Source organism: Crocuta crocuta, unplaced genomic scaffold (assembly GCF_008692635.1).
Source record: "Crocuta crocuta isolate KB4526 unplaced genomic scaffold, BGI_CrCroc_1.0 scaffold528, whole genome shotgun sequence".
Taxonomy (NCBI): Eukaryota; Metazoa; Chordata; class Mammalia; order Carnivora; family Hyaenidae; genus Crocuta; species Crocuta crocuta.
Genome location: NW_027530010.1, coordinates 1,999,597 through 2,013,456, shown reverse-complemented (window position 1 = coordinate 2,013,456; position 13,860 = coordinate 1,999,597). Strand labels below are relative to the sequence as shown.

The following is a 13,860-nucleotide window of genomic DNA, read 5'->3' as shown; positions in this document are numbered from 1 at the left end:
GGTGGTTGGAAGACTTCCAGGCTCCCTGCACCTGCGCATCAAGAGCCCCAGGCCCTCTGCCTGGACAGGGTCTCAGAGGCCCAGGATGCAGCAGGAAGCGGCATCCACTTGTATCACAATGTGGCTTGTTTAAGAGACTGGGCTTGGGCTCCCCAGGCCTGGCTAGTGCTTCTGAGGTTCCCAGCCCTCCCTTTGAGACCCTCCATGCCTTGCAAGGACGCCCCCCCACCCCCAACCAGGTCAGTCTCTGGGGAGGAGGGGTGAATAGAGACAGGGTCTGGCCTGGGGTCAGCATGATCTGCCCCGGTTCCGGCCTGAGCGCCAGTCTTCACGGCCTCCTTACCCTCTGGGTATTGGGGACCCTGTGCGGGGAGAGGCAGCCAGTGACCAGAGCCAGGCTTCTGCCTCCACCAGGGGCCTCCTGGCTCAGAAAGGAGGTTCAGTGAAGGCAAGGTGCACAGGAAAGCAGGGCAGGTGCGAGAGGAGCCGCCCAAGTGTGGGCTGCCTTTTGGAAACAGAAAGACCCAGACCCAGACGGGGCAGAGGGGGTGGAGGCCCTCCCTCCACGGGGATGCCAGCACTGGGGTGGAAGGGTCCAGGCGGACACTTCGGAATGTGCTCTCAGAGCCCCACCGTATGCAGATGAGGCCTGTGTGTATGCAGATGAGACCGTCTGTATGCAGATGAGGAGAAAGGGCATTCTCTTCTCAGGGTTACCATAGAGCCCAGCCCACCCCCTTCCTCAGGGCCCCAGCTGCAGGGCAGCCTGGGAAGAGGCCGGGCTGGGGAGGGGCAACCTGCAGGAAGGTTAGAGCTCGGGAAGGACTTCCCCAAGGAAAATGGGCCATGCTGGGAAAGGAGCTGGCGATGGAGCTGGGAATGCAGGGGGACTGTGGGGAGAGCCGGGCCAAAAAGATGGGGGGGAGCCATGACAAAGCTGCGAGCAGGGCAGGAAGGAAGAGAGCCTGGGCTCAGGAGCCACCCGACTGCGCCAGGCCCGCTGGGCCTCCTGGGGTCCTGGCGGTCATCCTGTGAGCCTTTCACAGACAGGGGGGCTCGACAGACTGACGGACACATCCAGGACACACCGTTGCAAATGGCAGGGCCCTGGCCTGTCCAGCTCCGTGGCAGGCGGCCCGGCCACAACCCTCCTCCTTCTCCCCTGCAGGCAGACTCTGGGACAGCTCCCCCTGCCCTGGGGGAAGGAGAAGGAGCTGGGGGGGTCTGGGGGGTAGCTGAGGGCAGATACCAGGAAAGAGACAACAGGATTAGCCTAGTGGGGGAAACTGAGGCCAGAGAGATTGGGAGGTGGCCATCCTCACGGAGCAGATCCAAGTCTGAGTGGGCCTGGACCCAGGGCACTTTCCTGGGGGTGCAGAGGCCCGGAGAGGGGGTGTCTTTGAGAATGGCCTCTCCTCTTCCTCCGGTGGCCCCCGGCCCCCCACATCCAGTGGGGTAGCCAAGGCCTTTGTGGGGAAGCGGCAGGGAAGAGAGGCCCCTTGTCGGCCGTTCATCTTGCTGGAGGCACCGGCTGGGCTCCTCTTCCTGGGGGTGCCAGCCGCCCCCACCGCCCCGCCCGCTGCCACTGCCCACTCCCCAGCTCTGCCGTTTCCTGGAGCCTCGGGGCTTTGGCCCTGGGCCCGGCTGAAGGATGGCGGGGTGCCCCGGGCCCGGCGCCTCCCGCACCTCCCCTTTCACACGCTGGCACCAGAGCCGTGGGAACGCCGGGCGGCAGCTGGGCACCGGTGCCCAGCGCTGCCCACCCCCAGCCCGGCCGACCTCAGAGAGGGGAGAGCCGCCCCAGAACAGCCCCTTCAGGATGGGGCCATAGAAATCCTTAGCACTAATTATGAATCTGGGGACAAACAAGGCATTTGCAAGTCAATTAGTGACAGAACTTTCCCAGGAAAGACCTTCATCCAGGCCGGGCTTCAGACAGGGCCACATGCTGGGTCATCTCGTCCCTCCTCCTGTCTCTGCCCTGCTCAGAGCGCAGGGAGAGGGGCTGCCCCTCTGCGGCTGAGGGTGCCAGGGCCTGAGCGGGCGGGAGGCTGGAGGTCACTCAGGGCTGCCGCAGGGAGGCATCCGTCAGGGTCCACCTGCCTGGACACGGCGACACGGGCCAGTTGACAGGGAAGTGGACGTCACTGTGAAGGGGGGCGCGGGGGGACCTTCCCTGAGCACAGGCACCAGGCGAGAGGAGGTCCCGGCAGGAGGCACACGGCCCAGGGGGTTCAGCCACATCTATGGGCACTTCAGGTGGGCCGACGGCCATCTGGGGCCACTTGTCTCAGCGAGGGAGGTAGGGCGTGACGCTGCTGCTCCCGGGCCTGGGAAAGGCGCTCTCCGCCTCCAGGACCCCTTAATTGGGGGAAGAGGGGGAGGGAAGGGGCTGGTGGGGCAAAAGCCCCGCTAGCCATCTGAGGGAGATTAAGGGATTACAATTAAAACGCGTCTGCAGATGAGCAGGTGGGTTGGGGCTGGGGCTAACGATCTAATTGCCCAATTGCCTTAGTGAGGGGCTTCAGCCTGTGGCTGGGCTCTAATGAGGGGGGTGGGCTTTTTGAGGAGCGGGAGGGCGGGAAGAGGCGGAGGGCTGGGGCCTGGAGGGGTGGGGCCTCACCTCCAACACCCCAGCTCGGGGGGTCCCATTGCACAGGCCCCCCCCCCAGCTGCCCTCCCTGAGGACCCAAGAGAAAACAGCCTAACGGGGGCTTCAGGGCTGGAGAAGGGTTTTCGGGCCAGAAATGAGCAAAGAGGGTGCTGAGGTCCCAAGAGAGGGATTGTTAACACGGCCGATGGCCAGGGCGGACTCTGCGTCAAGCACTGTACTAAACACTTCATAAACGTTTGTAATCCTGGCCACCACAGTAAAGCCTGTCTGCGCCCCCAGACACAGGGGGGGTCCCCGCTGACCAGGGGCGGCTCCCTTCACACCCACCCTTTCCAGGAAGGGACAGATGGACAAACCCTCTCTGGACTCTGAAAAGCCCCCGGGGGGGGGTCCTCTCCTACAAAAACCGCTCTAGAAACCTGGCCGCACAGTGGGCCTCACACAGCTAAGCCTTTGCACATCCTGTTCCGCTGCTGCGAGAGCCGCCCCTCGGCTCCTTTCCTGCCCCTCTGAGTCTTCCTCTCCCCGCTGCCCCGGGCCCCTCAGTTCGGGGTTGTCTGTGGCTGAGGAATGCCAAGAACACACTTAGGGATTACACACTTGGCCTGCAGAGGGGCAGCCGTTCACGTTTAGAAGCTAAAGGCCCTGATGGGGAGCAGCTCTGGGGGGATCCCCAAGCAACCGGACGTGAGCTGCCCTAGGGAGGGACCTTGAGGGGGGGACGCTGAGGCACCGGGGAGGGGGCTTGCTACCCTATGCCGGGCCTGCAAAGTATAGGGAAGAAGTTACTTATTCAGAAACAATTACATTTAATTTAAAATATTAATTACTGCATCTTTTTTTAGTTTATTTTTAAAATTTTTTGATGTTTTATTTATTTCTGAGAGACAGAGACAGCGTGAGCAGGGGAGGGGCAGAGAGAGAGGGAGACACAGAATCTGAAACAGGCTCCAGGCTCTGAGCTGTCAGCACAGAGCCCGACACGGGGCTCAAACCCATGAACCGTGAGATCATGACCTGAGCTGAAGTCGGACGCTCAACCGACTGAGCCACCCAGGCGCCCCAAAGTTTATTTATTTATTTATTTAAATAGTTTATTTCTAGGAGAGAGAGAGACAGCATAAGCAGGGGAGGGTCAGAGAGAGAGGGAGTCACAGACCGAAACAGGCTCCAGGCTCTGAGCTGTCAGCACAGAGCCCGACGCGGGGCTCGAACCCACGAACCGTGAGATCATGACCTGAGCGAAAGTCGGACGCTTAACCGACTAAGCCACCCGGGCGCCCCTGTTTATTTATTTTGAAAGAGAGAATACTAGCAGGGGAGGGGCAGAGAGAGAAGGAGAGACAGAATCCCAAGCAGGCTCCGTACCATCAGCTCAGAGCCTGACGTGGGGCTCAAACTCATGAATCTGGAGATCATGACCTGAGAGGAAATCAGGAGTCGGACTCTTAACCAGCTGAGCCACCCGGGTGCCTCAACATATTGCATCATTTTTCAAGGCCCGGGAAGGACAGTTTTCACCCCAAAGGCCAGAGCATGAGCAAACCCCAGGGCTCCTCATTTGGGAGGGAAGAGCGGGATTCAGTTCCTCCTGTCTCCCTCTCCCTTCCTTCAGCCTGACCCTGCTCCCCGGCCCGGGCCGTCTGGGCCTGGTCCGTGTGCCCTGCGCTCTGCCCAGGGTCTTTCAGGCCCCGCCCCGGGAGCAGAAGCCGGCTGTGCTGCGCTCGGGCAGGGCAGGCCGCAGAAGCTCCCTGACGGGGATCCGCCCCTGTGAGGGGCCGAGGTGGCCTGGCCGCCCCCTTACTGAGGGCACGCTGTCCGCCCCCGTCTGTGCCCGAGGGACCCCTGCTGCCTGGCTGGCATGGGTCTGCCAATCTGCTGTGTGCCCACCTGCCCCCTCTGTGCATCTGCGCCCCATCTGGGCCACGGGGGCCCCCCTGCCCGTCCTCCCCCTGGACGGCTGCGCTGAGAATCAAGGGGGTCTGGTCGTGGAGCCCCAGCACTCTTCTCTGGGACACAGGGCTACAAACCGTAGCGATTTGCCAGAGCCGCGGGGGCACTATCCGTGATGACGGCTGTGGGGTGCTTGGCACAGGCACGAAGCGGGGCCCCTAAACAGTGGCTGCTCTTACCGCTGTTGGATGGGAGGCCTCGCAGAACGGCCGGGCCTGCGGCGAGGGCGCCTGTTACTGCTCCGGCGGGGGGTGGGGGTGGGGTGGGAATGAGGCCTGTGGCCGTGGCCCCCCACACTCCCAGGCCCACTGACAAAAGGCCCAACAAAGTGGGAAGTGAATGCAGAATGGGACCCTTGGGGGCTCTGCCAGGTTGGGGGGCGCCAGGAAGGACCCCATAGGCCAGAGACCTGAGCTGACAGGCCGCCCTTCTCTGACCCGGGTCAGGTCATCAGCGAGGCCTCGGCTGGTGTGTGCTGAGCGGGGCGCGCGCCCCAGCACCCCGACCTCTCGGGGCCAGCGTGGGACACTGACAAGAGCCCAGATGAGTAAGTGAAAAGCACCCGGCGTCCTCTGGTCACGAGCGATCGGAGAGAAACAGAAGAGGAACAGGGGACGGGAAGGGCAGGGGTCAGGAGGGGAGTTGCAGTGTCCAGCGAGGTGCTTAGGGAAGGTCCGGTTTTGGTCAAAGGTTTCTTTTGAGAAAGTGTAAATAGACACGACACTGACCAGGACAGTGTAGGGAGCCCCGCCTCCGTCACCCGGTTCCCTGGGCATCCCCCTCCCCCTCCCCCTCCCCCATGGTAGGCTCAGTTGTTTTCAGCAAATCCCACACCTCTCCTTTGACGGAGGGAGCGGTCTGAGCCCGGACGTGGACAGAAGGGACAGAAGGGGAGGGAAGCTCGTGGTCACTTGGGGGGTGGGCTCCCGGGCGGACGGATTGCGACGGTATGTGCACGGGCGGCCTCTACTCTCATCTCGGTAACTGGCTGTGTGGCATTTCACGAGTCTCCTAACCGCCCTGAGTCTCAGTTTTGCTATCTGCGGAGTGGGGCTGATCCTTTACCCCACAGGGACCTGGTAGGAGTGGAGCGAGCATCCCGGTGTGTGTTTCACAAGAGCACCGCGACGCGCCAGACCCAGGGCCCGGCCCCAGAGACGCTGGTGACTTGGTGGAGGTGAGGCAAGGCCCCGGGGTGCCCAAGACCAGGTGGAACTGAACGGAACTGAGTTCAGCAGCCCCGTGATGGGGCGGGGGCTGAGCCCTAGCCTGGCCATGTCTGCTGGTCTGCCTCTCACCCCCACCCCCGTACAGGGGCCACAGGGTTCTTGCTGGAGACCAGGGGGCCCACGGCCTGAATGGCCACTGTTCTCTGAAGAGGCCTGGTCCCCTTCAAAGACCCTTATCACCACCTCCACCTCCCTCCCAGGGTGATTATCACCCAGAGGGGCCTTTCCTAGGGGACATAAAGAGACCCTCAGCTCCCATCGCGTAGTCAGGATAATGGGCCATTCACACAGAGGGGACCCCGGCCCCACACCTGGCCCTCTCTCGGGCAGCCCCCATTGTCCCAGGCTGCCTCACACGCACTGCGTCGTGGCAAGGGGAGCAATCCTGGCCCTTCCCCCCCCTCTCCAGCCGCCTGGACCCTGGGCTCCATTTGGGGGAGGGGGGCCTGCCATTCATCACACCCCCCCACTCGGAATTTCACTGCTCTCGAAAGCCCTTACAGAGTGATGGGAAAATGGGAGGGAATAATTAGGAAAATCATTAGCGTCTCAAGGCCCATCTGAGAGGGATTAAGGGATTAAAAGCCTTCCAGCCAATCTCTCCTACTTTAAGGTTGCTGTAGGGGTTTTGTTTTCGGGACTTTCTTTTTCCCCTTTTCTTCTGAGTCGGGCAGACTGCAGGCTCGGCGGGTCCTTCCTTCAAAAGCTATAGGAAAAAGTCAAGACGCTGAAGCCCTAGTGGGGAAGAACGGGCGAGACAGGTGGGGGGGAGGGGTCCTCCCCGAGCTCCCCTAGGACCTGGGATGCCTCGGCCACTTCTCAGGGCCCGAGTGGACAGGGAGGGGGTGCCGAGGCCAGGCCAGGCCGGAGGCGCACCCAGCCCTGCCTGCCGGCCACCTTCCACCTGCTGGCTCAGCAGGCCCTCCTGCCCGCCCCCCCCCCCCCGGGGCNAGGGGGTGCCGAGGCCAGGCCAGGCCGGAGGCGCACCCAGCCCTGCCTGCCGGCCACCTTCCACCTGCTGGCTCAGCAGGCCCTCCTGCCCGCCCCCCCCCCCAGGGTCTGTCCTGCTTTGGTGGCCCAAGGCTGGAGGTCCAGGCGGAGACAGTGAGTCAGGAAGATCGGGCTGTTTGTCTGCTGTAAGCGCCACGCAGGCGCTGTGCTCAGGCAGCCCACGGTCGGCCCGGGGGCTGAGCAGATAGACGGCTCCGTCACAGTGCTCTGTGAGGGGGACTGAAGTGTAAACGGTGGGGGGTGTCTACAGAGGAGGCAGAGCCTGTGCAAGCTGGAGGGGTTAGGGACGCTGCCCCGGAAGAGAAGACTGTATGTATGTATGGGCACTCAGTCACTGTGAGGTGGGTGTTCCACCTGAACACACGTCCCCTTTTGCAGTGGCTCACTGTCTCCCTGAAATGGCCCCCGGGCAGCAGGGGAAGGGATCCAAATCCTACACCACCTGCTGTAGGGCAAACAGGGACGCTGGCGCTGTGGGTCGCTGGGGCTGGAGTCGCCCATCAGGTGCTCGCTAGCCCATCCAAGCTCGCTAGCGTCTTCCTGCCTCCGCCCCAGGCCCCCCCCCCAGAATGTTCTAGGGAAGAAAGATACTGGCATCACGTGGCTCACACAGCTCCCCACCCCCCACTGTGGCCTCCCTGTTCCAGTTCTGGGGCCTCCTGGAGTGAAGGCTGCCTGCCCCTCCACTTCTCAGGAAGGCCCAGCCACTTCCCCCTCCCCGAGCCTCTGTGCCCACTGACACTTGCCTGGCAGGCCTGGGGCCAGGCAGGGCGGCGGGGACGCAGAGCCCAAGATGGAGGCGGGCAGAAGCCGCCCGCAGCCAGCGCCTTGCAGGGGTGCGGGAGGTAGATGCTGGCGGCTGCAGCATCAATAATCGTGTTTATTAATGATCTTAATTAGCAACTGCCGACAAGAAGCCCGGCGCTAATTCCACCAATAATCGAGGCTCGCGGGGCGTGGACAGAAGGGCGGGCGCAGGATGGATGGCAGGCAGCCACCGCGTGCGGCGCCGGGGCCAGCGACGGTGCAGCCAGCCCGCGAGGCGAGCGGGAAGGGAGGAAGGGGACCCTGCTCCCCAGCTCCCACACCAGGGTTCCATGCCCCCCCCCCCCACCGTGTTGCAGCCTCCTCAGATGGTGTTGGGACAAAATGAAGCGTGAGGAATGGGGTGGGGGGCAGGGAGACCTCTGTCTGCGCCTCCAGAGCCAGAACCAGACAGCAGCCCGTGGGATGAAGGCGAGTGTATAAAAGCCTGAGTGAAATGAGCTAGAAGGCGATTGGGAACAAGCCCCACAGTGTCCTGGAGCCACATTCCTGGCTCTGGGGGGAGATGGATGGTGCGCACAGGGACGCTGAGGGGGGTGTGCCGCTCCAGCTGAGCGCCCCGGGGAGAGCAGGGTGGGAAAGCGAGTTTAAGAATCTAGACCATGTCCCGGCACAACAAAGCCACTTCCTCTCTCAGCCTCCGAGCCAAGCCGCAGAGGCCAGCCGAGGGGCCCGGAGAGCCCTGGAGGTCCGAGCCAGAGAGAGGGGGCTCCGGTCACGCCTCTTCTGGGGCTGCCCGCAGCCAGGGTGCCCACGCGGGAGGGAAGGTGTACCTGGGGTTCGGCCACATGTGGACATGTGTGAGGATGTGGGCCTTGGCTTCTAGAATCCCGATGTGGCCAGAGGAGTTTCCCTGAGGCTGGGCGGCCCAGGTCAGAATGTTCTGGAGGGATTCTGGGTGGGACCAGAGACCTGGACAGAAGAGCAGCTGGCCGAGAAGCCGCAGGAGGGCCCACTGCCAGAGGTGGGGGCCTGGGGGCGGGCACCTCAGCTCCCAGCCTTTGTCCCCTGACCCTGACTTTCCTCTTACCCGGTGTCCCACATGCCACCCGGGGGCCGGGCTTCCCCCACACACACCCTCACAATGGGGTCACAGCACACACGCACCTGCACCCCCAGGGGCCCAGGGGGCGGGAGGGACGAGCTCCATCCATCCGAGATGGAGGGCTGCCCCCCCCCGAGGAAGAGGCTGATGACTTAGCGGTAGGACCCCCCCCCCCAGGAATGCCAGCGTCTCCACCAGCAACCTCTCCCCCCTTCTCCTTGGGGGCCGGGGATCTGGACTTCCCGGGATAAGTCTCCTTTTGGGTGTTGCCCAATCGATTGTGCCCTGAGAACATGATAAGTTCTGAAAGCGTCACTGTTTCAAGGGCCCAAATGCCATCTCTGAATAGCTTCACACCAGAGTGGCATCAGCCCCAGGTCATGGATCTTGGTAGAAGTTTGGGAAAGATGGACTCAGGTCCTGCACCCGGCCCGGGCTCAAGCCCGGGTCCTGGAGCTCAGCCTGCGCATGCCCCGTGAGAGCTGGGCTCAGGGCTCCTCGCCGGAATGGACTGTGCTCCTAACAGCCTCCCTTGCCTGCTGCCTGATTTTTTTTTTTTTTTTAAGTAAACTGTGCCCATCATGGGGCTCGAACGCAGGACCCCATGATCAGGAGTCACATGCTCTTCCGTCAAAGCCAGCCAGGCGTCCCCACTGCGTGAGCATTTCAGTCCAAGCTTTGCCCAGTCCCATCTGTCAGCCGGACCCAGGCCCCCGGGCTGGGGATAGAGGGTCATACCCCTTTCACTTGTGAGAGGGGACTTTGTGTGGGACCCCTATGCCTACATCGCTGGAGAAGCTTATCTCAGTCCTGCCTCCGAGAGCCTTTCTGCCAGGCGAAGGCGGGGCCCCTAACTGGCGGACGGCAGAAGGGGGCAGGAGGGGAGGCCTGCGCCAGGCCTGGGGCTCCCCGGTCAGAGAGGACCCCCTGGGGAGTCTGCCCACTAGGCTACTTTGGAGGAACCATGAGTATTTCCCTTGTGGCTCTGGACAGGCATGGGCTCCGGAAGCACTTGTAAGAGTCCACTGGTCAAGGCAATGTGAGAAAACGGATGGAGATGGGGATTGGGGGTTGGTGCACAGGTAGGGACGCCAGGAAGGACGCCGACCGAGGGCCAGCTTAACCTCCAAGGGACAGGTTCGGAGAAAGAACGGACTCCTGCAGGCCACCGAGCTGAGTGGGGGCGGCCAGCTGGGGGTAGTCGAGGCTCTTTGGGGCAAGGGGCAGGTATGGACGGGGCAGTTTTGGCCGAGGCTGCCGGTCAGACAGTGCCATGTAGACAATGGCGCTCTGTCCCGGGCACTGGGGACGTCAGCTCATCCCTATGCAGTGGCTGTGGCCCCTTTCGGGCGGTGGAAGCCGGCGGAGGGGAATTCTCACAGGCCGGTGGCATTTGCATAGCGGGCTCGCCTGCCCGAGACATTGGCCCGCATTGTTCCCGCCAGCGGTGGCGCATGGCCGGGGCGCAGCGGGGCCAGACAAAGGGGCCAGGGGCCGGGCGCAGAGCCGGGAGGCGGCGGGTAGGGGTCCTGACGGTGGGAGAGATTTCGGGGTGAGGCGGGGCGCCCGCCGAGCCCGTCTGCCCCGATGGCCACCGGCCCCCGCTTTGGACACCCAGGCCGTGTCTAATTCCTCCCTGAGCCTGGTGCCTCGTGCCGTGACGTGAATCCCAATGGCTCAGCTCAGACCTTTCCCAGGCTGCGCGGTTCAGGCCAGGTCCTCCAGAGGTCAGAGGAGCCGCTGCGGCCAAAGGGTTCCGGCCGCAGGTGGGGGGTGGGAGGGGCGAGGGGACCTTGCAAACCCCCTCGTCACTGACACACGGTTACTCGAAGCCAGAGCGGGGGCCACTTCCCAAAACCCGCCCCTCAGTGCTCTGGCCCTGCGCCTTCCACACTGACCCCGGTGCAGCCCGCCCCCCACAGTGGGGCCCTGGAGCAGAGCAAGGGCCCGGTGTCCTCGTCCATCACTGTCCCCGGAGCTCAGGCACTGGGGCTGGACAGAGTTCATGAGTGGACAAGTGTCTGATTGTCCTGCATTGAGGGTAATAATGGTGTTGATCAGAGGGGCTGTCCCTGAGGGGCAGGGGCCTCATTGTCCTCGAGGGGCGAGGAAGGAGCCCCCTGGCCCCTGGCCCTGCCATCTCCTTGACCTGCTCATTGTCACCGTTGACCCAGCCCGAATGGATGGGCCACCGTGCAGAGGACGATGGTGCTGAGCGGCCGGAGGAGGGGCCGGCGCTGGTTCAGCACAGAGGCTCCGGGACACCTGTATGTCCTGCCCTCTGAGCTCCCGCCCTGAAAGCAGCGAGGGGACCGTGACCCCTGTTCCCAAGTCCCCAAGCCACAGGTGACCTGCTTCAATCAGGGCACGGTCTCTGGGGTGCCCACCGGCTTGCTGGCGCCCGGGCACCAGTGGGGGCGGGGCGGGGAGAGGAGGGAATGTGTGAGAAACCAGGCGCCGGGTCAGGAGCGCTCGGCCCGGACAGAGCCCCCTGAGCCCAGGCACTGGGTCCTGGGGCCGAGCTCAGCACGGTCTCCAGGCCACGGGGCTTCGTGGGGGTGACGGAGCTGGGAACGGGCTTCAGGACCTGCTGTCGTGGGGGGACCTGCCCTCCTCNAGGGGCGGACAGGACAGAGGACCCTATTGCCACCCGGGCAGCCAACCTCTGCTGGGTACAGGGGTCCCCTCAGCACGCCCCCCACCCAGCAATGGGGCACACTGCAGCGGAAGGAGGAGGCCGAGGGGCCGGGCATACTGGGGCCCTGGGGGCAGGGATGGGTCCCAGCGAGCGCCTGGGCCTCAGTGGCCCTCCTTGCTCCTCCCCTTCCCCTCAGCTCAGTGCTTGGCTCCTTCCCCAGCCAAACTCAGTGTCTCCAGCCACAGTGAGGATGAAGCCTGTCCCCGGCCCGGCCCCAGGAGCCCCTCCCCAGTGGCTGGGTCCCTAGGTCCCAACGGGCTTGGTCTTGAGGGAGAGTCCGCGGGCAGCCGGGCCCAGCTCCCCAGAAGCCTGGAGGGAGGGCAGGACAGCGCCAAGGGCTCCCGGCTCTTCCGGGAGGGGAGAGGCCCTCGGGTCCGCTGCAGGGGCGGCGCCTCTGATGCAGGAGATCCGAAGGCCCTAGCGCCAGCCTGACGCACAGTGGGGACTGAGAACTGGGAGCAGTGTCACGGCACCCAGCGCGGAGCAGCGCAGACAGGAAGGACCCGATCAGGGCGCAGGGCGGAGGCTGGGAGGACGGACACCTATGCTGGGTCTGGAGCGCCCTCTGGTGGCCAGAAGACCTCCGGCGGCCGGGGTGGGGGCCTGCCTTCCCCGCGGTCTGCAGCCTCGGGATAGAAGGGGGACGTGGGTGCTGGCTGCTTCCAGTTTCTGGGGACTCAGTGGCCAAGAACTCCCCGTTGCCCTCCGTTCAGAGGCGGCCCGAGTCAGGAGCGGGGGTGGCGGTGTTCTGCAGGAGGAAGACCATTCTAGACAGATTTCCTGGGAGGGAATGAGCTCCCTGTCCCTGGAGGCAGGCTAGCCCAGCCTGGACACCCACCCTGTAGAACTCGGCATCCTAGAGGGGGCTCCGCGGGCCCGGGGAGGCAGGCGCTTGCTGGCACCGAGGTCCTCCCCACCCAGGATTCCACCACCGCGTGTTAGAGAGAGACAGAGAGAGAGCCCCCTCCCCACCCCCGACACCCATTCCCAGCGCACAAAAAGGGGAGTCTGAGTCCTTGGTGCCGGTGGCTTTTATCACCCGCTCAGCTGACCCGGCACACACCTCCCGGTGACTGTGCGACCTTGGACAGTGGGTCGGCCGTTGCTTGGGCACCCTGCTCACAGGCCGCGGGGTGGGGTGGGCGTGCCAAGGGGTCTCCCCCATTCCCCCACCTTCCACTGCCCTGCCCCCAGTGCCGCCGTCGTCCCTGCAGCAGGAGGGCTGGGGTCCTTCCCCGTGGTCCCCTTCTCCTAGAAGGAGGGTGTCCTCTCATGGGCTGGAAGCAAGTTAGGCCCCGGAGTCTGTCTCCTCGGCCCTCAGGCCCACCTGGGCTTTGTCCTCAAGCTCCCCAGGCACCTGGAAGGAGGTGCATCCCCACAGAGAAGAGCAGGTGAGGAAGGAAAGGCAGGTGGGGCGTAGGGAGGGGTTCGGGGACGAGATGGTCACCGGGGCGCTCACCTCCCAGTAAACCTGGTCCTCGAAGCACTGGGAGTCTGGAGGCGGGCCCAGGAAGGACAGCCTCAGCAGGAGCCCTGGCGGTGGCGGGGAGCCGGGTGAGGCCGCGGGCACTCCTGGGGGGGGTGGCCCCGCGCGCCCCGGGGCACAGAGGGGCCGGTGGCACGCCCGCCCCATCAGCTGTGGGGGGGGCTGCAGCCAGGCCTCACAGCGGGCCTGCTGGGCGGGACCCTCCGCTGCAGGGAAGGCAGCCGAACCTCCGAGAAGTCCAGCACCTCGTTAACCCAACAGAACAAACTGTGGTCAGATCGTGGTTCTGTCACGGACACGGCTCCTGCCCGGGGGGCGGGGGGCGCGGGGTGCTGCCCGTGCTTATTGAGTAAATAAGTAATTGAATGAGGGAACGGCATCGAACCTGTTCAAGAATGAAAATCTCAAGCTGCGCAGTGGGGTGGGGATACTGAATCACAGATCAGGAGCGAGGCCAGACAGCAGGGAGGGCTGTCTGAACGGGCATCAGGGGGCAGTCGGCCCCTCTGGAGGTTTTGTGTTCCGCTCCCTCCCTGCCCCCACCCCTGCCCAGGAAAGAGCGTGGCTTCCCCCTTCAGGGCCTCAGCCTGAGGTCGGGCTGCCCTCTGGTGGGTAGAGTGGGAAGTACAGGGAAGCCAGAGACCTGGAGGGGGACCCCTGGGCCTTAGTCCCCTCCGCATCTTCTCCCAGCACCAGGGGGGAGCAAGTACCCACTTCTGGAGGAGGTTACCCCTGAATTCTACAGCCACGCCCCACACCTGGCACAAAGTACATGCTCAATAAATGTGTGAGTAAATGAACGTCAGGGGGACGGGATCCAGCGGCCCCTCCTCCAGAAGACACCCTCCCTGGGGCTCCCGCCAGCCTCCCACCCCCAGCCAAGGTCACGTACCTCCGAGGCCCCCGCCCACAGAGGCAAACAGCAGTGTGACAAGCAGCCCGAAGAGCTGGTACAGGGCCTGAGAGGTGGCGGAGCGCTGGCCCTCGGCTACGAGTGGA

At 64.1% G+C, this 13,860-nt stretch overlaps 1 protein-coding gene across 1 annotated transcript in view; it reads right to left on the bottom strand.

Moving 5' to 3' along the window:
• Positions 1 to 12,390: 12,390 nt before the first annotated feature.
• Positions 12,391 to 13,860, bottom strand: part of RHBG (Rh family B glycoprotein) — a 9,922-nt gene continuing 8,452 nt past the window's right edge. The window contains exons 8-10 of the mRNA XM_077764176.1: positions 13,754 to 13,860; positions 12,835 to 12,908; positions 12,391 to 12,732 (exon numbers count right to left, since the gene is read on the bottom strand). The exon at positions 13,754 to 13,860 is cut by the window's right edge and continues 15 nt beyond it. Of these exons, the coding sequence (XP_077620302.1) occupies positions 12,664 to 12,732; positions 12,835 to 12,908; positions 13,754 to 13,860 (250 nt within the window). The 3' untranslated portion in view covers positions 12,391 to 12,663. The remainder of the gene's footprint in view (positions 12,733 to 12,834; positions 12,909 to 13,753) is intronic.